The following is a 25,937-nucleotide window of genomic DNA, read 5'->3' as shown; positions in this document are numbered from 1 at the left end:
CAGTAAAAGAGCAATATAGGAGTACATTGTTAATCTAATTAAGTTCTGTCAAAAATTAATAGTAACACTATTAGTATTATTCTATTTCCGTAACACTAGTAGTATTCTCATTTTCATAAGGACCAAGTTGAGCATGTCCACTAGTACTCCCATTATTTAACATTGTTCTGAAGGTTCTAGCCAGCACAGCAGAACAAAAACAATTAATTATATAAGTACTAGGATTATCATTACGTGTATAACAATACTTTTTTTCAAACTTAAAACTGTCCACCTGGAAATACCAAGAAACCAATTAAAAAGCTGTTGGAAACAATATATGAACATAGGTATTATTAAGTAAATATTCGACTGTAAGTAGCTTTTAAATAAATCAACAATAAATAAATTCTTTAGAAAATATAACAGAAAAAAGATCTGACAACAGCAACTATAACAATAAACAACATAGGAATTAATAAAAAATATGAAATATTATAAGAAGAAACCTATTAAATTATTGAAGAACATAAAAAAGGTTCTGAATAAATAGAGAAACATACAGTTCCTGGAATGGAAATACTAAATACTACAAATAAATTAATCCTCCCTAACTTAATATACAAATTTAAAGCAATCTCTTTCCAATTCCTAGAAAGATTTGGGGGAGCAATGCAGGGAAATCCGGCTCCCTCTCTGTAATTACTCTTCCAACACTCCCGCTCTCCTCACAGCCTCCCTCACTCTCAGCTCATATTTTCTTCTCTAGCCCAAACTTAGCCTCTCAGCTTATTATCAATTGCCTATTCAGAATATCTCCCAGGCATCTCAAACACAAAAGCTTCAAAACTGAACTCGTGATTATCTCCATCTAGTCCTCCAAAGCAATGACAAAAACACACACCTAAACTCAATCCTTTTTCATTGTCTCCTCTATCTCAGCAATATTATTATTCACCTTCTCACTCCAAACAGAAACCCAGGAGTCATCCTTGACACTTCCTGGTCCCTCAGCTTCTATTTGTAATTTCTCTCTCAGTCCTACCGACCCGAGACTTCTCTCCATCCCCACTGCCATGCCTTCAGGCTAACACATGCTCTCTGCTACTAATACTTCAGTGATAGCTTGCTCCAAGCCGCGACGGAAGACATGACTGCTCTGCAGGATTCTGGCCTCCATTCAAACTGTTTACCACTCTGAAGAATAATCTTTTATAAACAGAAATATACTACCGCAAAATTCTCACCGAGAAAGAGAATATCCTTAACATTACCTCACAGGCCCTGCCTGGCTCGGCCCTTTCTCACTTCTGTAGCCTCATCCTGTGCACTGGTCTTCCCTACTCTCTGCACTCTAGCCCCAGTGGCTCCCTCTCAGTTTCCTGAAAAGAACCATGCTCACCCCTGTGCCACAAGGCTGTCTGTGGCTCTCTGTCTGTGGTTGTGTCCTCTGAAACTTTCACCCAAACTGCTTCCTTCTACCCTTAACTCTTGTATCAGTCACTACTTCCTCAGGGAAGCCCCACCTGAGCTCTCCCTAGTTCAAAGTACTCTTTTTATTTTAAAAAAGAGTTTATTTATTTATTCATGAGAGACACACAGAGAGAGATGCAGAGACAGAGGCAGAGGGAGAAGCAGGCTTCCTGCGGGGGACTCAATCCCAGAACCTTGGGACCATGACCTGAGCCACCAGGCACCCCCAAAGTACCCTTTAATATACTGTAAAAATCACCGCACACTTCTCCTTCATAGTCCTTCTAATAAGTATGTTCACCTTTTTGTTTTTGACCACTTGGCCCCAGATCTCAGGCTCTAAAAGCATTAGGACTTTCTTTTCTCACTATGGTACTGCCAGTTTTCAATACAGTGTGTGGCATACTGTAAGCATTCAATGCATTTCAAATGAATTAATGAATAGACATGAGCTAACAGGATAAAACTGAAATAAGCAAAAACATTCTGAAATTATCCCAGAAACAGAATGCAAGACAATACAAAATATAGAAACAATATAGAACAAATTCAGAAACATAGGATAAATAAAAATCAAATACATAGTAATGATGGCTTTTGAATCAGCATTTGTTTAGGTAATAGTGTTAGACCAACTGGCTATCTAAAAAATGTAAGTTCTTATTTCACACCATACATAACTTACAATCGATTAAATATTTAAAAGATTAAACAAAAAAACCTTAAAAGTCTAGAAAATAAAAATAAATATTTACGTAAGCCTGGGAAGGGCAGACAGACTTAAGTGTGATGGGGACTGAGGAGGAAAGACTCAGTCTTTCCCAAAAGACCCCCCCCCCAAAAAAAAGGTTAAAAACTGGCTCTATAATAATTTAAGTCCTCTAAACATTAAACAATCACATAAAGAAAAGTAAAAAGCAAATATATTGGAAACAAATATTTATAACATGGGAAAGAAGTCTTAATATATAAAGAATTCATAAATAAGAATAAGAGCAATAGAGAAATAAATATATAGTTTTAAAATATAAATCACAACTAACAAAATATGTTCATCAATCTTAGTAGTAACAAAAGGAGCACTAATCAGAGCAACATGGTGCTTTTATTTACCTACTAACCTTGGTAAAGATTTTAAAGAAGATAAAAGTATTGACAGGGTATGGGTCAAGAGACACACAAACACTAAAAGTCAGAGAATAAATTTGTACATCTTCTGGTAAGGCAATCTGCCAAAGTATACAACATTTCTTAAAATTCTGCATGCTCTTTGACTCAGCAATTCCACTTCTGGGAATGTAAGGGAACTATGATGTATGTATCCAAAGCTGTAGCTGCTAGGATGGTCTCTGAAACAGCAATGAATCAATCAATAAATCAACTAACTGCTCAACAATAGGGAATATACTAAATTATGGCATACTCATACTGGAATATGATCTAGCCATTAGAAATCATGCAGATGAACATGTAATGACATAAAAAGACGTTCATGATAAACTGCTGAGTGAAAGGATCGGGTTATAAAACAACGAACACTGCATGATCCCATTTTTTAAATGGGAACATGTTGAAAATTCATTTTGAGACAAAAATAAATCCTTTTGCAACTCATTTTACAATATCATTTACATACAAAGCTCAGGTAGCCATGGAGATTAACCCTTCCTTTATACTACTAAAATTTAGTAGAAATAAAAATCTACTTACTCTTCCAATTTCTGCAGTCCAAGAAACAACAATGGTGTTTGGTACTGTTGTGGACAATCGGACAAGTGAGGTGATATTAATTGGTCGGCTGGGTCGCTTTGGTTCCACACCATTTTTTGTAGGTGGAAGATAACCCTAAGGATGAAATATCATTTATTTCCACTTATTATTTCCACAATCACTTCAACTTCCATTCCTAAAGCAAACAAACAAAAAACTTCCTCTCTACATACTGGAAAATATGAATATTTTCATTAAAAAGCAAAGAAGCAAATATCTGTAAGCCTGTTTCCCTAAACAATCCTACAGTCTCATTATATAGTAAGCCTGAGAATAATACTGGCAATAGAATTTACAAATCTCTAAAACTTAAGAATCAGGATGAATTCATCGAGAACTTGGATAACTATATAAGAAACATTTTAAAGGTGACCAGTAACATCCTGCACTCTTGTTCTCTGTTTAAGACCCAGCATCCCCCCGACCCCCCCAAAAAAAGACCCAGCAACCCTCCCCTATTCTACCGTAGGCTTCCAGATTCACATGTGTACCACTGAGGTTTTGGTGAAACAACTTCTCGTCCCCTAAAATCTAGTATAACACTAAAACCACCACACCCAACTCCAAGTCCTAGACTTTGTCTCCACAGCTAATGTCACAGCTGTTAATTATACAAAGCTGGTTCAAGTGTCTCACGTAGTCACATGAATATACATCAAAAATAAAGATGTTTTCTTAGTGAAAAACTATGATTAACAACAGCTGTCATGACTTATTTGATAGCTATGTTGGCAATGCATTTATTTTTTATTTTTTTTTTATTTTTATTTTTTATTTATGATAGGCACACAGTGAGAGAGAGAGAGAGAGAGAGGCAGAGACACAGGCAGAGGGAGAAGCAGGCTCCATGCACCGGGAGCCCGACGTGGGATTCGATCCCGGGTCTCCAGGATCGCGCCCTGGGCCAAAGGCAGGCGCTAAACCGCTGCGCCACCCAGGGATCCCGGCAATGCATTTAAAAAACAGCTTTTAGGACTTACCGGGAGGCTGCAAGGTTTTGTATTCACTTTCACACAAAGATTGGGTGGGAAATGATCTTCTTGTGGACAACTGGTTTCTGATAAACAAAACCTAAACAATAAAGGACAAATTTAACTTCCTTTATTAAAGGATGACCTCAATATTTCTGTTCAATAGCTAATCTAAAAGGTTGTCAAACTTAACAACACAACCAAAACTACTAAAGCTAGCCATGTCCCATGATGAATAAGCACATTTAAACAAATTGAAAATAAATAATTCTATCAATGTAGAGTTTCAGTGATCACGACTATCAACCTACAGTTGTCATAATATATCCAATCCTTTGCTTAAGCATGTTCTAGGAAGGAAAATAAAGGCTCTGTAATGGAAAAATTAAAGAAATTCTGAATAAAAAAATTAAGTTATCTTAATATAGAACATTTCAGAGCTAGGGTAACATGCACTGTAATTTTCTAAGAGGGAGATATAATACACAGTAATTCCCAAACTTACAAAACATTCATTTTTTTGGTTCTCAGCATAATATACTGAAAATGCTGTAAATCCATCCCTAAGACCAAATTCTTTCCACTAAGCTAAGGTACTCCATTATTCCATGAGAATTGAAGGTGTTGAAAAATAACATTATTTGTACTCTATCCACATACATTTAAAATACTATTATATAAACTCATGAAAACATTAATTTCTAAATTAAATGCATAATCTTTTTGGAAAACTATGGATGGCTACATAATTTGTACATTCTCACTCTGCTCATGCTTACACAGATAAAGAAGTAAATTATTAATTTGCTATTTAAGATATTTTAATAACTTCCTTAATCACAATATACAGCTGAGGCTCATCCTACCTTTACAGAATGTTCACAGCATCTCTGAGTTATATGTTAAGAAGAACCCTACTGGAATTCTGTGAAATATTTATTATACACAAACATCTTCCTTCTTCTACAGTGTAAGGTCGACCTGTTGGCTGTGGAATCTGTGTATGGGAGGATCTACAAATTGGGACAATTTTCTATGTACATATATATATTCATCTGTATGGGGAAGCAATCTTTAGCTTCTATCAGATTCTCAAAAGGATAATGACTCATAAAAGGGTTAAGAATCAGTAGATGTACAAAGATTTTCTTGAAATATACATAGCAACACAGATGTCAAAGCTCACAAGATCATCTCTAAGCCCAGCAAAACCTATTACAGGCCAATTATTTATACTGCAACAGTAAGAGGGTGCCACCATGTTTTTAATAAATTATTCCAATGCAGTGATAAATTTAAAACATGGATTCTGGCTGCCTGAAGCTATAGAAAAGAATGATTTATATGACAAGTTGATTCCTATTCAATTAAGTAAAAGGTGAAAATCGAAGCCACTCTAACAAACTAAAGGGAAAAGAAAAAAAAAAAGGAATAGTAGAAAGTTGCTGTGAAGGAGTTCATGGGGATGGGGAGGGAAAACAGATACATAAATGAGAACAGAGTAGGAATCTAATAGAACACTGAACCTAATTCTGACCAAATTTATTTTCATGCTTTAGATAAAATTTATAATTAGCATAATAGATAGGTATACACTCCCAACTTAAATAATACATGGGGATTATAGACCTAGTTAATAAGGGTAAGGGGGCTGAGATGAAAAATAACCATTTTATCAAAACGCAAAGACTGCCTAACAATTACCAAATATAATACAAAATGGTTCTTTTTTCATCAAGTTCTGGAGATAAATTTGAACTGAAAATGGCTAAAACATTTTTAACTACCAAGATTCCCTCAGAGCCTATGAAACAGAGAGTTGATCTATCCTAGAAAGAAGACGTTCCTTTGGAATATGAACCATACCTGTTGCTGCATTAAAGAATGCGTATATATATCAATATAAAATATTGAAGACAGGAACTAGATCATTTGTTCTAGATCTATGGTTTTCAAACTTTCTTTTAGTCTTGGGATTCTTTCTTTAAACGAAAACTAACCCAGAAGCAAAAGATTATCTAAGCAGCACTACTACTGTGGTTCAGAGTGTGTGAGTGTCAGGGGGAGTGAGGGTCCCAGCACAGACTCCTAAGAGTGGCTCCAAGCAACAGTTTAAAACCCACCGTTTGGGATCCCTGGGTGGCGCAGCGGTTTGGCGCCTGCCTTTGGCCCAGGGCGCGATCCTGGAGACCCAGGATCGAATCCCACGTCAGGCTCCTGGTGCATGGAGCCTGCTTCTCTCTCTGCCTGTGTCTCTGCCCCTCTCTCTCTCTCTCTGTGTGTGACTATCATAAATAAATTTAAAAAAAAAAAAAAACCACCGTTTGAGGGACACTTGGATTACTTAGTGGCTGAGCATCTGCCTTTGGTTCAGGGCATAATACCTGGTCCTGGGATAGAGTCCCACACTGGGCTCCCTATGAGGAGCCGGCTTCTCCCTCAGCCTATGTCTCTGCCTCGCTCTCTGTGTCTCTCATGAATAAATAAATAAAATCTTAAAAAACATAATAAAATCCACTGTTTGAAACAATAACGTCATGTATCAGTATGACCAAAATATAAACTGCTGATGTGGGAAGTAAGCAAAATTACAGCAATATGTAATTATGAAGGCATCATACTTTAGTCCTTTATTCAGTCATTATCATATTCTGCCTCTGACAGAGGATAAAGCACCTTTTACATAGGAACATCTTTGTCAGTGCCCCCTAAAATCAAGACTTCAACCTCTCCTCTGCTTTCTCGCTGTTTTCATCACTCAATTTTTAAACCAAGATCAGAGGTTTTCACATTCCCTGAAGCACTGAGCAGGCGCTTTATTCTCTTTCTGATTTCCTAATGTATTTATTATTTATACACACATCTTCAGATCCAATTATTGAGACTGGGCTATTTGACTTATCCTTCCCACTTTAGGGAAAATAGGTTATTGAGGAAAACAACTGTCTTGTACTTCCTCTTCTATTTCTATTGCGACAAGACTACTGTGGAGCAGTTTGGTTCCCACAGGGATAGTCATGGGGTAAAAAAAAGTACCATAAGATGGTTTATATAAGACAGACTTATTAACATAAAAAGAAATCTTAGATAGCCTTAGAAAAAAATGAGCTAAGAAAAGAAAATGAATAAGGGGAAATTGTGAATCTATACTGGAAAATTTTCCATTCATCTTTGCAAAACTATAAAGAGATGTCTTGTGAAATCTAGAACAGTGTTTTTAAATTAATGACTTAAAATACAGAGCAAAGCAAATTAAACTGTTTTGGTTTTTGTTAGTCTGTGAGACACTGTAAACTTAACCTAAGTACTAGTCCCTTATTTACAGTGGTTTGTCTTCCATACAGATAAAGCATTTGCACTATCACAAAAAGAGTAGTTTTAGAGAACCCACACTATCATATCATTTAAATATAACATTAGCTGGAGCTTCTCAATCATCTAGAGGCAACCAAAATGGAGAAACACGGTTAGATATATGGCACATGATTTGTTATATTAAAATGTAAACTGGATAAAAATTAGGAAATTTCATAACAGGAGAAGGTCTTCCCTCACCCAAACATCTAAACCCAATATTTTCAATATACTTATTGAAAACTACATAATCTTTTAAAATCTTTAAGAATTATTAAATTTTAAACATTGGATATATACTATAGGTGACACTGTACCTTAACTGGACCTGCACTGTGAAGTCACATTTGGTCCCAGAAATATCCCTAGAAAAGACAGTAAGAACTACAATTATTTAGAAAATATGCACATGAAAGCTGATTCAAAGACACTGTTATTCCATAAGTTTTTCAAATTATCAGAGATTTAACTGTTCTTTGGATAACTAACACTATAATAGTATCTTCAATACTAATATTTGCATGACACTAATGGTCCCCCAATACATACACATATAAAAAATAAAAAATCACTTTATACACATTACTGGTTTCAAAGGCTAAAATGCAAGTTACACTTGAATAGAACTTACATGGAACTACTGATTTGCTGCACTTGTTGTGGTGTCAATGCAAATGCAAAACAGGTTTCTCGAAAGCGCTGACTGTTGTCTGATGCTAAAGAAGAAAAGAATTATACTTTTAATTACCTTCAAATTCATCAATAGAGAACATAACAGCAAGAAAAAAACAAAACAAGCCCAATCATTGACATGACTTTAATTAACTGGAATGTATTCTAGAGTTTAGATAACAAGGCAATTAAAGTACAGAAAAGTAAGAAATGTGCCAGTTGTAATGTAACAGAAATAGCACCAAAATGGCTAATTCCAAAAGCCATATCAGGATTCAAATTCAGAAAACACATAATCAAAGAAACACTAATCAAAAATTATCTAATCATATAAATGTGTTCATCTAAATAAAAAGCACACTTGTATAAAAACATGCTTATCTTAATTTTATTTAAAATAGAAAAATATAAACTCATTTAAAGATAACATGGTTCTTGAGCTAAGTAACAAACATACCCATCTGGAGATCTGCACAGGTGAAGTGACATTTGGTCTTCAAGGCAAAATAAGAATTTTATCATCTTCTGCCTAACTATATCATGCAAGTGCTTATACAGTGAATATCATACATAGTTTCTCCTAAACTTAGATCATCTGATTTGATTTCAAAATCTGCCTATGGTCACTATCTCAAAGGAGGAAAGAGTTACAAAAAGAGGGGAAGGAAGGGAATGAAGAGAGGAAGAAAGGGAGGGAAAGGGATCCCTGGGTGGCTTGGCAGTTTAGCGCCTGCCTTTGGGCCAGGGCGTGATCCTGGAGACCTGGGATTGAGTCCCGCGTCGAGCTCCCTGCATGGAGCCTGCTTCTCCCTCTGCCTGTGTCTCTGCCTCTCTCCCTCTGTCTCTCATAAATAAATAAATAAATCTTTAAAAAAAAAGGGGGGGGGGGAGGGAAAGGGGAAGTAGGGAGAGAGAAAAGAATGAGAGAGCAGGCAAGTAAGGACTGGTCTGTGTAAGAGTAGGGATTCCTACAGTATACTGCTGTGAACAACAATTCTATTGGCTCATACCAGTTACGTATATATTTTAAAAATAAGCACTAAGGTTTCCTCAGTGCTTGGACTTTAAAGAAGCAATGAATGTGCAGCCCAGTGGCTCAGCGGTTTAGCACCACCTTCAGCCCAGGGCGTGATCCTGGAGACCCGGGATCAAGTCCCATGTCAGGCTCCCAGCATGGAGCCTGCTTCTCCCTCTGCCTTTTGTCTCTGCCTCTCTCTCTCTGTGTATCTCATGAATAAATAAATAAAATCTTAAAAAAAAAAAAAAGCAGCAGCAATGAATGATTGCTGAATGAATGAAGGAATATGACAGCTTAAAAATACCGAACTATTTAAACTGTACTTTTCAAGGGTAATTTTCTGGGACAAAAGAATCACTAAAAGTTACTACCAAGTAAATCCTGGACTCTGGGCCATTTAAACCCATGCAAAAGAAAGAAAAAGTAGCTGAACTTGGCCATCTCTTGTTTAAACGGGGTTTGATCTGACTTGCAAGCAACACTTCCTCTACAATTACTACCAAATTGCAGTATGCCATGCTGAAAAATCTGTATAAATGTTCACGATGAGAAAAAAATGGAAAAGATTACTGCTGATCTACAATTCCATCTCAATATAGAAGTATCTTTTAAAGGCCAGATTTGCATTTCTGCTTTCTGTGAACTGGAAAGGATTTTTTTTTTTTTTAAAGAATCTATCCCCAAGAAAGAATTACTAACCAGAAAGCTATCTTAATTATGAGGTACCAATCTGGCAAATGGCTGATAACCTAGTACTAGAATGCAGAAAAGCAGATAATTTCCTCCATCAAACAATACAAGTAACTCCTTTGCTTCTTAAAGGATAGATCTCTATGAAGATTTTAATCCAGTAGGCTTAGCCTAATTTAGATTTCTGGCTCCATTCTAAAACAGTGTTAAAATAATTTCCCAAGTAAAAAAATTCGTATTTCTCTTTAGGCAAAATCTGAGGATTCATTTCAGAATTAGGAGTACAGTAAGTTTTGGACACACACATGCAGATTTAGATATAGAGGACATGAGTAAAATAAAGGAGTTGCTTGTGTCACACATAGAAATGAGGTTTATTACTTAGTAACAACCTCTATTTACAAACTTGTTAGATTATAATGCTCATGAAGTTATTACAATTTATCTGGAAAAGCATCTTTCATCTATGTGGTTTTCAAGCTTAATTTCCAAAATGAATGCCAGTGAAGAACTTAGAGTTTTGTCTTAGATAATAGACTATGTTAAAAACTCTTCTGAAAGGCAATTAAGCTACTATTATCCGTTTCAGAAAAACTCAGGCCAAACAGAATCACAGAATCCTCAAAGTGAAAAAAAGAGTCAAACATATTATCCAAAATACTCACTTCCAATGTTGGGGGTATGCGTCTCAAAAGGTACACAAGACAATCCACAGGGATACAAGAGAAAGTATCTACCTACCTTGTAAATAAGTTTTAAAAAGTTGAGATTTTACATGAAATCTCAAATCTAATTTATAAAAATATCTAAAATTTTACATAAAACCTTTTTAAACTTCTATTTTTGTTTTATAACATACAGAATATTAGTATAATAGTTTAATAGATATCACACACACATACATATATGCTAAATTATTTTACTGAGAGGTGTATATGATCACATGTTTGCAGACTGCCATTCTAGAGTTCAATTCTCCTTTCAATCCTTCCTCATGTTTTGTTTGGACCCTTTTAGAGGTGGGAGAAGAGTGGCCGTTACATTGTCAGGCAGAAGATGGCTGGTATTAACAGTTTAATTGTAAGAAAGCGTGCAGCCCTATAAAGAGTAGCAAAATTTAGTGGAAAGAGATGAGATCACATAGACCCGGATTCCAAACTGGTTTTGCCACTTACTTGTCATATGACCATAGGTACTCATTCACTCTGTGATAGTTTCCTCTTCTAATATTTAAGCATAAACACACACATACACACAAAACTTCATAGGGTTATTTTGAATATAAATAAGTTAAGGTATTTCAAACATCCAACAATTTTCTTTTCTATCTGCTCTCTTCCTTACGCCCTTATACTGAGTCAAAATACATAATGCTGTAATTTCCACTCATCAGTGTCATATATCCAGTGACAGTCATTCTTCAAATATTTTAGACAGCATTAACAAGTCCCTCTTTCTCAACTCTTCCCATTGTCTTTCAGGGGAGACTGCAGAATTACTCACCATTCTGATCCTCTGGACATCGCCCAGGTTGTAACACCCCTAAAGTAACAGCAAGAACTGGACACACACTGTCATAGCATATATGTTTATTCTAAATATTTGTTGACCCTCTGTACTAGTCCATCCCTATGGGAAGGTTATTCCAGTACCACTGACATTAGCCTTGGCCAAAGAAATGTGAGTGTAAGTGTACCACTTCTAGGCAGATCTTTATGAGTTATCCTTTGGCTTCACCATTTTTCATTCCAGTCCACCCTGATTCTAGAGTGGAAAGAACATAAAGCAGAGTCACAGTCAATCTGCAACTAATAACTAACATAAACGAGACATAAACCTTATTTGCTGTCACTGAGATTTATGGTTGCTTATAAACTATATATTATTCCAGATGTGATATGACTAAAAGAGTATTTTTGCACAACTACCATCTACTATTGCTAATCTACACAAGAGTCATGAAGAAAAGGTATCTTTTTTTTTTTTTTTGAAGAAAAGGTATCTGCTCCTTGTTCACATTTAGAAATTGATGTTCAAAAAAAAAAAAAAAAAAGAAATTGATGTTCAAAGTCATTATGCAACTGTCAAGGCCTCATACTAGGTTAAGTAGAAGCAGAATTGAAACTCAGATCTAGGGGATCCCTGGGTGGCTCAGTGGTTTAGCGCCTGCCTTTGGCCCAGGGCTTGATCGTGGAGCCCCGGGATCAAGTCCTGCATCAGGCTCCCTGTGTGGAGCCTGCTTCTCCTTCTGCCTGTGTCTCTTCCTCTCTCTCTGATGAATAAATAATTAAAAAAAAGAAAAGAAAAAAGAAACTCAGATCTAAACACCTCCAAAACCCATGTTCTTTTCATAATACAGGTCCATTAGGACCCCCAACCTAGGTGGTATATTTCTTTTAATGCAGCCTAGCATTATACTGGATCATGGAAAACAGGAAAAGAATGATCGACTTATTCCTTCATCATAACTGGTTATCATTTTTACATATTTCCTTTTAATCATAAAGTCCACTTTTAAAAAATCACCCTTGCAATGCCTAAGTGGCTCAGCGGTTGAGCATCTGCCTTCAGCTCAGGGTGTAATTCCGATCTGGGGATCAAGTCCTGCATCAGGCTCCCTCTGAGGAGCCTGCTTCTCCCTCTGGCGAGGAGCCTGCTTCTCCCTCTGGCTATGTCTCTGCCTCGCTCTCTGTGTCTCTCATGAATAAATTTTAAAAATCTTTAAACAAAATATAATAATTTTTAAAAATTCACCCTTATCACATTTTTCAATTTTAATCTCTATTACCCAATCTTAATTATCACATTGTATGAAAAACTTAATTACTCACTTGATTAGCTATTTAGGTTGTTTCTAATTTTTCATTATTTGAAACAACTCTGAACATCTTTGGGCTCATATTTGTTTTTTGAAAGGGGAGGGTAGTTATTACTTTGGACCAATTTCCAGATGTGGCATTTCTAGGTCAAAAATTATGGAGATTTTTATGAATCTTGACACATCACGGAAGTGGTTTTCAAATGGTTGTAAGGTTATATGTAAGACCACCAGCAATTTATGCATCTACTATTTACCCCCTACTATGGTCTTCGTGAGAGTTGTGCTAATTTAATGGGTGGATCATGGTAACTCGTTAGTAGTTTAATTAGCATTAAAGAGCTCCCCCTCCCAAAAAAAGTTTTTTCCCCGTTTGTTTAGTTTCCTATTTAATTATCCAATCTTGTCTTATACCCATTTTTATATTTGCACAGAGGTTTCATATATAAGAACATTAACCTTTGGAAATCTGCTGCAAATATTTCCCCTAGGCTGCTATATATTTCTTCATTTGGCTATATTTTGGATGATATACAAGTTAAACTTTTATGTAGTCTAATCTGTCAACCATATCCTTTGCAAGTTCTAATTGTTCCTTTCCTTAGGTTTAATCAATACACAATTCAATTCTTTGGCTTGTTGTTTTACGTAATTATTAATTCATCTGGAACTTATTTTAGTATTTTAAAAATCTAAATTTTAAAAATCTAAATTTCTGTTATTCCAAATTGCTTACAGTTATACTAACACCATATGTTAAACAATCCTTCTCATCCCTATGAATATGTGTGTTTCCTTTCTCATGTGTTAAATGCTTATATCCAACATGTTCCATTTCCGGGTTATTTTCCCATTGGTCTTTTTTATCCTGGTGCTGGCACTCTATTTTTTAATTGGTATAGATTATGGTTTAATATCTTATAGTTAAGTTGCTCTCCACTCATTCTTTTTTCAGAACTTTAATCAATTTAGATATTTATTCATTTATGTGAACTTCTGATTTTTAAAACCTAGGATTTTTATAATTTTAAAAATCATAGCTCTAATGGTATTTTGAGTAGAATTACAATAAACCTACGAATTATCTTGATAGCTGAAGTCTTTATATCTTTACATCTTTAATCTTGCCATCTCTAAGTATTGTATCTGTGTCCATCTATTCATATCCTCAAGGTTTTGTTATTTTCATCACAGTTACACAGTTCCCATTAAGATTGTTCTTATGCCAAATATCAATCAATAAAATGAATGAATATTCATATAATAAACAAAAAAACTCTGAAGAACTACCAACATTAAAGGTGCAAATCAAGGAAGAAATAGCCAGAAATTCAGAAAGAAAAGCAAGGGGAAAATGGTGTCCTTGATAACAAGGGAAAAGAATTTCAGAGCAAATGTGGACAGTGTTAAATGCTCAGAGGTCAGGTAAGATGAGAATTGAGAACTGGATTTAACAACCAGCAAGTCGGGATCCCTGGGTGGCGCAGTGGTTAACGCCTGCCTTTGGCCCAGGGCGTGATCCTGGAAACCTGGGATCAAGTCCCACATCGGGCTCCCTGCATGGAGCCTGCTTCTCCCTCTGCCTGTGTCTCTGCCTCTCTCTCTCTCTCTCTCTCTCTCTGTGACTATCATGAATAAATAAATAAAAATTAAAAAAAAAAAAAGAAGTGTTTTAACAACCAGCAAGTCATAGGTGACCTTGGCTGGATATGTGTTTCAGTGGAATGGGAGGAGCAAAAGTCAGAGTGCAATGGGTTCAGATGTGAATGGTTTAAGTTATTGATCTTAACACTTAAATATGAAATCTTCAAGTGTTTTCATATCTGTATCAGGAAATTATATTAATGTCTCAGGGTTTTGCATTAATTACTGTTCTGAATCACTATAACCAATTTTGAAGGTCTCTAAAGTTCTAGAATGTATATTAATTTGAAACTTTTGAAATTTTGCTAAGACCAGAGTTTTGACTGTTGGCTATTTGAAGGATGAAGAAATTGGTGTCTTGCAGGTAGTACCTCAGCCTCTCATTGTGACCTGAATTGTTGTACACTTGTAGTTACTGAAGGTAAAACAGAAGACATTCAACTTTTCACTTACTCTATGTTCCAATTTAGAGAAAAGATGAAATGTCCTAGTGGTGTTCCTAATTGAGGATACTTACAAAGGTTATGGAGGAATATCTCTTATGAATACTAAGGGGCTTACTGTACTCATGGGAGATTTTCAACAACCTTCCCCCTGTAAGTATTAATTACTAATGTTTCATCTGTAAGAAAGAAAAGAAAGCATTGCCCACAATAATCGGGAAAAAAATTATAATTCAAAAAACACAAAACATGTAAAGAGAAAATTAAGGTTTTAAAATTTCATTTTTTTTTACACACTGCTCCACAGAGAGATGAACTAGAGTAAAAAGAGGAATCATGTTGTAATTTACATAAACTCAAAACATTGGAAGGTAAAACCTAGATACATAAAATAAACAAGGTTATTGAGATTCTGATGATAGAAACACTGAGCTAATCTAAGTGGCTGTACTTTCAACTGCTCTAAAAATATTCAGTATTCCACCTCACCAGCAGAAAGAAAAGCTAAAAATAGTCATCTTTCTGTTATAGAATATTTCTTGCTGTCTTGGGGAAAGTGAAACTAAAGTACCTATATACAAATGTCAGACTTAAAATCTCTAATGAGATCTCTAGTTTATTCAACCAAACAACCAAAAACCTGGACAACTATGTAATTTTTGAAAACAGAGCTGGGACTGATATATTTTCAGCATTAGACTGCTAAACTACCATTAAGACAGAAGGCTGTAGAAAATTTATTTCCTCCAATGAAGGCATATACATCAAATCATCAACAAACTAACAGTGCTTTGACAAACTACTTTATCTTTAAAATGGGTGGTTTCTTTAAACAATATTTAATGACATGAAACACAATCATAAAACATTAAGATAAAAAGGCAAAATATAAATTTGAAATGTAGAGCATAAGCAAAATTATGTGTGTGTGTGTGTATGTGTATATATATATATATACACACATACACACACACACTACTGAAAGACCAAAAGACCCAGAAAAGGCTGATTTATTTGTAACTTTACTTTTAAAATTCTTCAGACTGCATTATGTATAGCCCTTACAATAGTTTTTGTTTTACATATCTTGTACAAAATCCAATGTAATATCACACACACATTAACTAGAGGGCTGGGATATTCTACTGCTAGATTTCAAGAATTTTCATGACGGCAAATGTTTCAGGATAAAATCTAGTTAAAGTTCTTTGGGGTACAGCAAAAGTTACACATGAATTTTTCTACTCCTACAGAATTACCAATACTAAGAAAGAGGGAACAATTGTAACTTGGAATACTATTCAGCTCAATAAAACCCTTTGATTTCATTTTATCATACTCTAACTGCAGGTTCCTAATAAACTCATTTCAGTATGCTTGCCTGTGCTTTTCACAATCTTTCTCCTCCGGAGTTTAACTCCTATTTATTTTGTCTTTCAATTATTTTTTGATAGTTTACTGAGTTAGTAGCTGGTTTTCAGATCGACTTAATCAAATGAGCCTATACATTCCTGGGTAACTTTAAAGCTAAAAGTAAAAATATTTTATCTGGTTAATCTATTCTCTTACAGCTGGCAGGCCCTCAGGCTATTTTAAGTTTCGTGGTTTAAGAAACAGGACTGGGTCAAATCAAGCCAGCCAGCTATGAACCAAGTCTGATGACCAATGTTCAAATGCAAAAACAGAAAAGGAAAATAAACTATAATTAAGAAGTTAGTTTTCGGGGCAGCCCCGGTGGCTTAGCCGTTTAGCACCGCCTTCAGCTGGGGCGTGATCCTGGAGACCTGGGATCGAGTCCCATGTCAGGCTCCCTGCATGGAGCCTGCTTTTCCCTCTGCCTGTGTCTCTGCCTCTCTCTCTGTCTCTGTCTCTCATGAATAAATAAAATATTTAAAAAAAAAAAAAAAGAAGTTAGTTTTCCTTTCTTTTATAAAAATTTCATTTCTTCCTTTTTTCCCCCCTTGGTAATACAACCATTCCAAGTCCAAAAAAAATCTAAAAGTCTACTACTTGATGGTAACAGCCAAAATATACGGTCGCATATACTCTTCCAGGCACTTTCCCATATATACCCATATGCACATATGTGTACACACATGTTAAGATACGGTTTCTCACAGAAATTGTGAATACATTTTTTTCACTTAAAAACATGCAATGAAATCTTTCCTTGTCAATAAACATCACTGTCATCATTTTAAGTGGTTACATAGTATTCTATTATAGAGATGTGCATAATATAACACTAATCTCTTATTGCTGGACATCTTTATCATTTTCAATTTTTTCCTTCCACAATCAATGCTTTTCTTCCCTCCTTGAGTGTGTGTGTGTGTGTGTGTGTGTGTGTGTGTGTATGTGTGTGTGTATCTGTGTAATCATTATTTCCTTAGGACATCCTCTTAGAAACGGAATGGGTGGGTCAAAGGATAGACACTTTCTTAAAGCTTTTGTACAAGGTACCAAATTGCTTAGAGAAATGTTCACTTGCATAAATAAGTGGGTAAATGAGAGTTCTAGATTTCCCCGGCAACACTGGGCAGTAGGTTAAAAACATCTTACTGTCTTAAATTTGTCTTTCTTTGGCTAATCTCTAAGGTGACTACTTTTCATACCCGTCCTTACTGGCTTTCTTCATGTTGTGAATCACACTACTCTGCTGTGTTAGTCATCTTTTCATTTTTTCTCTTGATGCTTCAAAACTGAGAAACAACCATTACTTTTAGTGACATTATAGTCACTGATGACCTAGATAACAGCAGTTTCTTTGGCATGAGATAGGTGAAAACCTACTTGGAAACAGTTCATGAAAGACAGGGAGAAAACAAAGAGGAGACAGTAAATTGAGACATTCCTGGCAAGGAATTCTGTGATGAAGGAAGAGAAAACGGGGGTATAGCTGGAGGGAAATTAAGAGAAAAGTAGTTTGTTTTAAGATGGGAAAGTTAGCCTAAAGTTGTATATTAATGGGAATGATCTAATAAAGAGGCAAAGAGTTGATGAGGCAAAGAGTGTTAAGGATTGGCCTGAGCCCAGAGATTTCATCCAGGCTCTCAGAAAAAAAACATATATAACATATGGGCAGAGATACAGGTAGGTGGGTGCAAAGTTACCTTCTGATTGGCCCCATCATTTCAGTGATGGAGAAATAAAGACATCAGCTCAGAGAGTGGAAGAATAGTTGCTTGTGACAGATAAGAATGCAATGGTCATCTAGCAGAGTGGGAGTACAGAATAGGGTAACACTGTCTGACAGTAGGTAGGATTAAGAACTACTATCCACACACACGATTCCAACAGCCTTCCACATATTTAAGATATGTAATATGGTCCAATATTCTAAGAAGTTTCCCTTGGTTTATTTATTGTGCCATTTAATGTAATAAAGCTTTCTGGGTTTTTTGTTGTTGTTGTTGTTGTTGTTTAGTCTTCACTATGAAATCATGTTTTTTTTTTCTTTAGCCCAATATTATTTAAGTATTATTTATGTACTTTAATGCATTTATTTAAATGCAACTTATATTTCTCTCTGACATTGTTTTAGTTTCATTTCTAAGCATTTAAATCTTTAAACCATTTTGACATTACTCTGATAAGTTGCAAGATAATACTTTTTAATGGTTAATTAGGAACTTCTGAACGATTTAATATCTAATTCATGCTACTAATTAGAAATTTCACTTTCATGTTATTTTTAAATTGTGTTTCGACTTCATTAACTGCTTATTCATGCACCAGCTTCACAATTACTCTGCCTTTGCCACATATAAAGATAGTATATTCTATATTGAGGTATGGCGTGCAGTCCAGCCCTTTGTTAGAATTCCTCTATTCTTATTTTTCCTTTTGAATTATACTGAACATTTTACTCATGGTACATATATCACATCCAACTTTCCTTTCTAGCTGAATCTTCCCAGCTAACATATATGACGAAGGAAGCAAATTTAGGCTATTTTCTGCAACGAACATTGATAGGACCAGGGAGCATAATTTTTCCAGGGGTGGCCTACCCACTGACTTCTGGACAACTCACAAAATGACTGGGCTTGAAGGAATCCACCATTATCAACATATATAACTATCATCAATTCAAACTAGCTTCTTCCAGGGTTTGTAAGGGTCTCTGGAAGTTCTTGGTAGCCAGAAGAAAACCAAACAGATGCTTAAAGATACACAGGTGCCATAGAGGGAAAGAAGGCATGTAACCAGATAGATAAAGTACATAATCATAACTTTCTGATTCTGGTTTTAATTCCTATATATCCTGGGGTGCTTGAGTGGCTCAGTAGTTGAGCGTCTGTCTTTGACTCAGGTTGTGATCCCGGGGTCCTGGGACTGATCCTGCATCAGGCTCCTTGCGGGGAGCCTGCTTCTCCCAGGGAGCCTGCTTCTCTCTGCCTCTCTCTGTGTCTCTTATGAATAAATAAATTTCTTTTAAAATCTTAATTCCTATATATCCTTACATTAAACTTTTCTTAGGTAACCTGAGGTATTACTGTCCTCCCTTGCAATTAAAAAAAGCCTATGACACAAGGAACTTTAGAATCATTGGATAAAGCTCTCTTCCTCTTCCCTTCACCTCCCTGTTAAGTTGGATTTTTAACTACAGCTACACTAAATTACTGACAATAGATACCTTTCAAAGGACTGTATCTTTCTACATATTAAGATCTTTAGGGGTCTATAAACTTTTTTTCTTCAACTAAGTTCTGTACATTTGAAGAGTATTCTTTTGTATATTTTTAATTGTTGCATGAGCTTTTGTCTTCAGTTTTATAACTAGTTCTTAGGAATCATATCAATATTTCTCACAGTGTGGTCCATAAGAATTCATTTTGAGATGTTCTAAGAGAGTTCTGGAAAAGGAAAGATCTCTATATAGGGGAAGGATTCCACGTTCAAAGAATTTTGGGTAGTTGTTACATAAAACATCTTCCACTTAGAGATTCATAGAACACACGATCATATTTAAAGCCTGAGAAATTTTGCAGTAATAAAACTTATTTAAATTTAAATTTCCAAACTTAATGAGACATGGTCAAAGAATACCTACTGACATCCGATGGACCTAGTATCTAAGAATCGTATTTCGTAAAACTGTGGTATAAATAAGCTAGTAGACATTTCTTGTATATTTATTCAGCAGATTCTATTCCCTCAATAGACATTTTTATTTGTAGCTTTACTACCAGTCTCAGAGTGGAGCATATGACCAAAGCCTAGGAAAAAGTACATTACATTCCTCTGCCAGGGTTGATTGATCAAGGGCCGGACATGGCATTTAAAATAGTCCAATCATAATGAACCTCAGGACTTTCCCTGGGAATGTTGAGACAAAGACTTTTCCTCTTTTCAGGTAGATGTGAATCTGAAGAAACTGCTGGGAACCACATAAATGCTCCCAAAATGGGACCAACATCAAGGAAGCAGAGCCAAGAAGTGGAGAACATGAATTCAACTGTTAAACATTCATTCAAGAAATATTTACTGAGCACCTAATATGTTTTAAGATACTATTCTAGGTGCTCGAAATAATCAATGAGCAAGAGACCAAAACATTCTAATGGGCAAAGATAAATATCAATGTCATGATAAAGTATATTAGAAGGTGCTAAATATTATGGAAATAACAAAGCTAGATAATAGGGATTGGAAGGAATGATATGCAATTTTAAAAGGAAATCTGGATAAGTCTCATTAAAAAGAGTAATGCCTTGAACTGAGAGAGACGACGCTGGGCAGCATTTATGACAAAAGACAAATATTCACTTCTGGACATACTAAGTTTGAGACAGACATGTGAATGGTGATTTTTCTATAGGTGGTTAGATGAGCCTCTGGAACTTATGAAACAGGTCTTGGCCAAAGACATAAATTTAGGGTCATCAATGTGGAATTACTATTTAAAGACTTGAGACTAGATTAAATCACCAAAGTAGTAAGTGTAGGCAGAAAAGAATCTGGGAAGAGAAGTACAAGCAGAGAGGTTATAAGAAGAAATGACTGGAGAGATGAAAGGAAAATTGAGAGAGGGTAGTATCCTGGAAACCAAGTGGCAAAGTGCTGCAAGTGGCAGAATCTATGTCAAATGGTGCTAACAGATCACATGAATAGGTCTCAGAAGGGACCATGGCTTTGACATCACAGATCTTGACAAGGGAGGTTTCAGTGGAGTGACTAGCAAAAGGCTGATTGGAATGCACTTACACAGTGAATGGAAGGGGAAGAACTGGAGATCTACTACAGAGGACTTGCTCATGGAATTTTGCCATAATGGGGAGCAAAGCAGTGGGGTGGAACCTGGCAGGGAAGTGGAAAGTCAAGAAAAGGATCTGGTGTTCACTGAGCTCAGCATCAAGCCCCTAATTCTTTGGTTATATGAACTAATGGATTAGCTTTTAGGTTAATGCCAGTTTTTGGTGGATTTTTCTATGATTTGCACTAAAAAGAAAACTGATTTTTTTTTACATTAACTTTTAATTAGCTCTCATGCTGAACTCTTAATTACTTCTAACAGTCCTTCACTGTTGATTTTCTAGTAGGTTTCTTGTATATGAGTTCTTATATAAAACATCTAAAAGTTTCTTGTTATGCTATAACTCTAGACTAGAAAGGGAAATTATTTTAAATAATGTTTCACTATTTACCTGGTACAGACCGAAACAAAATGACCACACTGAAGTTTTTTTCTTAAATGTGTATTTTCTCTAGCTAAGTATAAGCATTAAGTATTTACCGTCAACTTTTTCCTGTTTATAAATGTTGGCCACTTTCTCTTTCCTCATACACTTCAATTAATTGTATAATTGCATTTAGATATAGTTTAATAGCCATTTTCAAATCCATTCTATACTATCCTTTCTTTCTTAAAGTATAAGGATAAAATATTAAAATTTGAATAGCAACCTAAATTCAAAAACCCAGAAAAGGCTTCAATGACTAGAGTTTATTAGGCATTTAGTAACATTTGCCCATAACTAATTTTCTATCTACAAAAGACAAACTAGAAATTCTAGGCATTTGGAGGGTGCCTGGGTGGCTCAGTTAGTGAAGCATCTGCCTTTGGCTCAGGTCATGATCCCAGAGTCCTGGGATTGAGTTCCACATACGGTTCTCTGCTCAGCGGGGAGCCTGCTTCTCACTCTCCTTCTGCTCCTCCCCTCGCTCATGCTCTCTCTCACTTAAAATAATAAATAAAATTTTTCAACAATTAAAATAAAGAAATTCTAGGCATTTGGGTAAATAATGATTTATACCCCTAAACAGTGTTTAAGAGACCTCAATCTTACAAACTATTATGTTTACTTTCCCCTAGGAAGAAATGAATTTCCTTTTGATAAGGATAAGGAGGGTTCATGAGATGAATGTGGCGGCAGGTGAGCCCAAACCTATGCATACTTACTATAAACAGTGATTTGAGGAAAAATAGTGTAAGTTGATGGGAAATCTCTGACAAACATCTACTACTGTCCTGAACTCCCATCCCTAAGACAGGAAGCCTAGAGATTGAAAAGTAGAAATATTATGAATACCAAGACTACTCTAATGAAGCTAGCCCAGAAGATTGCTCAAGCAAATGTAGATTTCTTAGATTTAGCTCCTTCTCAAAAGTATCCTTCCCCTATGGTGCCAAATAATCATAAATCATGCCAGATATTGTTTGACCACAGTTCCCAGGTGAGAAGGAAAGTGTGCTTACCTCAGTCTGTTCTTTGTACCCTCCTAAGGAGTGTATCTCACCACGCTATGTTAGTCTTTTAAAGATCCAGGAATGATTTTTCAGACAAAGTGCCCCTGAAAATAAGCCAACTTCATCTGTGTTCAACCAAAGAAACAGCAATGCTGGAGAAAAGCTGGTAGTATTTAGACATGGCACACTAGACTGGCAATTTCAGGAATTCTCAGTAGTCAGGCTAATACACTGAACTTTTATAACCAACTAACTTTACTCTGTAACTCAGATTGCTTTCTTTCATTATACAGATAATATCCAAAGGAAAATGAAAGGGTTCTGTGGGGTTTAATAAAAGGGACATCTGTAGCCTGTGGAAAGTACCATAGTGAGGAGCCAGAGACATTAGGCACCTAAGAAGGGGGCAGAAGAAGGCAGGAGAAGCATGAAGAAACAAATAGGGAGATGCCAAAGACAACTTACCATTGAAATTTGACCTGGGGAAAAAATTCTGACCTGAGACAGTTTTGTGACAGGTAAGAGAATATTTCCTTCTTGCTCTTAAAGTTCACCTTTCCTGTACCACAAACCCTCTCCCAATCAGATAATCTAGAAAGTCTTGAAGCAAAGGTGACTTTCCTCAGTGGCACAGAAATGATGTTTAACCATCACTTTTAGCTTTGATGGGGGAGGAAGAAGAGTACCAACAGTTTAATATCTCTAAAAGGTATGTTCTCATTTTTTTCTCATCCTTTCTCTAACTCTAGGTGCAAAGGAATGCACTCTCTTAAACTACACAGTCATTTTTGCAAATGCTTGTATTCACAAACTACAGTACAAAAAAAATCAACTGGAAAAGGAAATTATCATCTTTAATTGAATCAGTATCTAAATTGTAGTTTGCCATACAGCAAAGGTACGCTTTGCAATGACCCTAAGTTGAAGAACTGAATTAGATAGGTAATTATCTCTTTTTTAAAACAGTGAAATGTTTAATTACCTGAGGTGATTTCTTAGGTATCAAAAAAAATTAGTGTTTATCCTCAGTTTACATAGAAAAGACAATCCGTGTAAAACAATGAGAGCTATAATGAACTACTATCATTAAAAACTATAATTTCATTTTATATAAAGTTAAAACACATTTCAGAGGTTAAGTTAAAAGCACAACAGGGGTAAAACTAGAAGTGACATGTTAGATCTGGGAGCAAACTAAAAGGAAGCTGCAGATTTAGAAAGGCTAACAGAAGGCAGTAGAGAGCCTTTCTGTTAACAGAAAGGCTAACAGTAGCCAAAGACTACTTCGGCTATTCCCGAAGTAGCAAAAGCTCCAGTATTTTTATTCTAGTCATAGTATCATTCTTCTCCAAATAGTCTTCTGATTTAGCAAATCCAGATCTTATGGTGGGAAGGGGAGAATTAATACGAAAAAATGACCACATTTTTTTTTATATATATATTTTTTATTTTATATATTTATTCATGAGAGACAGAGAGAGAGAGGCAGAGACATAGGCAGAGGCTCCCGCCAGGGAGCCCAGTGTGAGACTTGATCCCAGAACCCCAGGACCACACACTGAGCCAAAAGCAGATGCTCAACCACTGAGCTACCCATGTGTCCCAAAAATCCTAATTTCCTAGTCTGCTAAATGGATACATTACAATTTGACATGTTAAATATTGTTAGAATTCCACTCTATTGGCTGAACTTTAACTCAATTCTCAATGCATTCATCAGGCCTTCTTATCCCCTCCCCACCTACCTTGAGTTGAACTGACAACTTCTTAGTTTTGGATTCTATAGATTAGAGTCCTCTCAAAATAATCAGTCTGTTAAGATTTCGACTCTTATGCAATGAGGGAAAATGCTTCTTCTGTCAATGACTCCTAATGTGAGCTTTAATTGTTAATAGAAAATTTGAGGAATAAGCTATTAACACATTTCTAGTAAAACAAACCAGTGAATAAATTAATGGAAAGGGAAGAGAACAAGGCACGCTGGTTACACTGAAATTTCACTGATGTCTGCAGGAAGAGTTAAGTTTAAATTTTGATGTTTTGGTATTTATTTGGTGTTTGGTAAATTTCAAGTAGTAACTGCTTGCAAAATAGAAATAGAAGGGAGAATTCCTAAACACTAGAAAATGAAAAGGAAACAAAACATAATTCATCTCACAGGTCAGGAAAGAAAAATAAATGACAAAAAGAAACAAAGATGACAGAACAAAGACCAAATATAACAGTGATAATAATCAGAGTAAGTTACATTTTTTTAGACTGAGTTTTTAAAAAGCCAGTCACAGGCTTACTATTTATAAGAAATAAACCTGCACAATCAAATACCACTTCACACCCACTAGGTGGATTATAATCAAAAAGACATACAATACCAAGCTTTGAAAAGGATGCGGAGAACTAGGAACCCTCACACTTTACTGGTGAGGATGTAAAATGGTGTCACTGCTTTGGAAATGTCTGAAAGTACATCAGATGTTAAATACAGACTTACCATATGTAATTCCACTCCTAGGTATATGATGAAGAGAATTAGAAACATACATCCACACAAAATCTTGTACATGAGTATTCATTCACAACAGCAAATATTCATAATTTCAAAAAAGCAGAAACAACCCAAATATCCATGACAAATGGATTAAAACGTATGGTATATTCATACAATAAAATGCTATTTTGCCATATAAAAGGAATGAAGTACTGACACAGGCCACAACGTGAATGAAGCTTTGAAACATTATGTTAAGTAATAAAAGTCAGTCACAAAGGTCACATATTGTATGACACCACTTATATGACATGTCTAGAACAGGCAAATCCACAGAGACAGAAACTACATCATTAGTTCCAGGGAGTGGGGATAGGTGGGAATGGGGAATGGTTGATGATGGGTAAGGGTCTCTTTCTGGGGTGATGAAAACATTCTAAAGTTCATAGTGGTGATGGTGGCACAACTCTGTGACTATACTAAAACCAGCGAATTGTATGCATTTTAAAAGGCTTCATTTTATTTATTTATTTTTTTAAAGGACTTTTTTTTTTTTAGATTTTATTTATTTATTCATGAGAGACACAGAGAGAGAGAGAGAGAGAGAGAGAGAGAGAGAGGCAAAGAAACAGGCAGAGGGAGATGAAGGCTCCGCGCAGGGAGCTCAATGTGGGACTTGATCCCGGGTCTCCAGGATCACGCCCTGGGCCAAAGTCAGGCGCTAAACTGTTGCGCCACCCAGGGATCCCCCAAGGTTTCATTTTATAGTATGTGAATTATAGCTCAATGAAACTTATGTAAAAGACAAAAAACACCTTAAAACAAAATACCAGAAAAGTTTGAAAAAACAAAGAACAGGGCAGCCCTGGTGGTGCAGCGGTTTAGTGCCGCCTGCAGCCCAGGGTGTGATCCTGAAGACCCGGG

At 35.8% G+C, this 25,937-nt stretch overlaps 1 protein-coding gene across 6 annotated transcripts in view; it reads right to left on the bottom strand.

The window, feature by feature from the left end:
• The window catches only part of PIAS1 (protein inhibitor of activated STAT 1), a 116,247-nt gene that overhangs the window by 37,823 nt on the left and 52,487 nt on the right, over nt 1-25,937 (bottom strand). For all 6 annotated transcript variants that reach the window (XM_072809352.1, XM_072809354.1, XM_072809356.1 and 3 more), the window contains 4 exons: nt 8,179-8,263; nt 7,865-7,912; nt 4,203-4,293; nt 3,163-3,297 (listed from right to left, as the gene is read on the bottom strand). In XM_072809352.1, the coding sequence (XP_072665453.1) occupies nt 3,163-3,297; nt 4,203-4,293; nt 7,865-7,912; nt 8,179-8,263 (359 nt within the window). The remainder of the gene's footprint in view (nt 1-3,162; nt 3,298-4,202; nt 4,294-7,864; nt 7,913-8,178; nt 8,264-25,937) is intronic.

The sequence above is a fragment of the Canis lupus genome, chromosome 32 (genome assembly GCF_048164855.1).
Source record: "Canis lupus baileyi chromosome 32, mCanLup2.hap1, whole genome shotgun sequence".
NCBI classification, from domain to species: Eukaryota; Metazoa; Chordata; class Mammalia; order Carnivora; family Canidae; genus Canis; species Canis lupus.
This window is presented reverse-complemented; position numbering and strand designations above follow the sequence as displayed.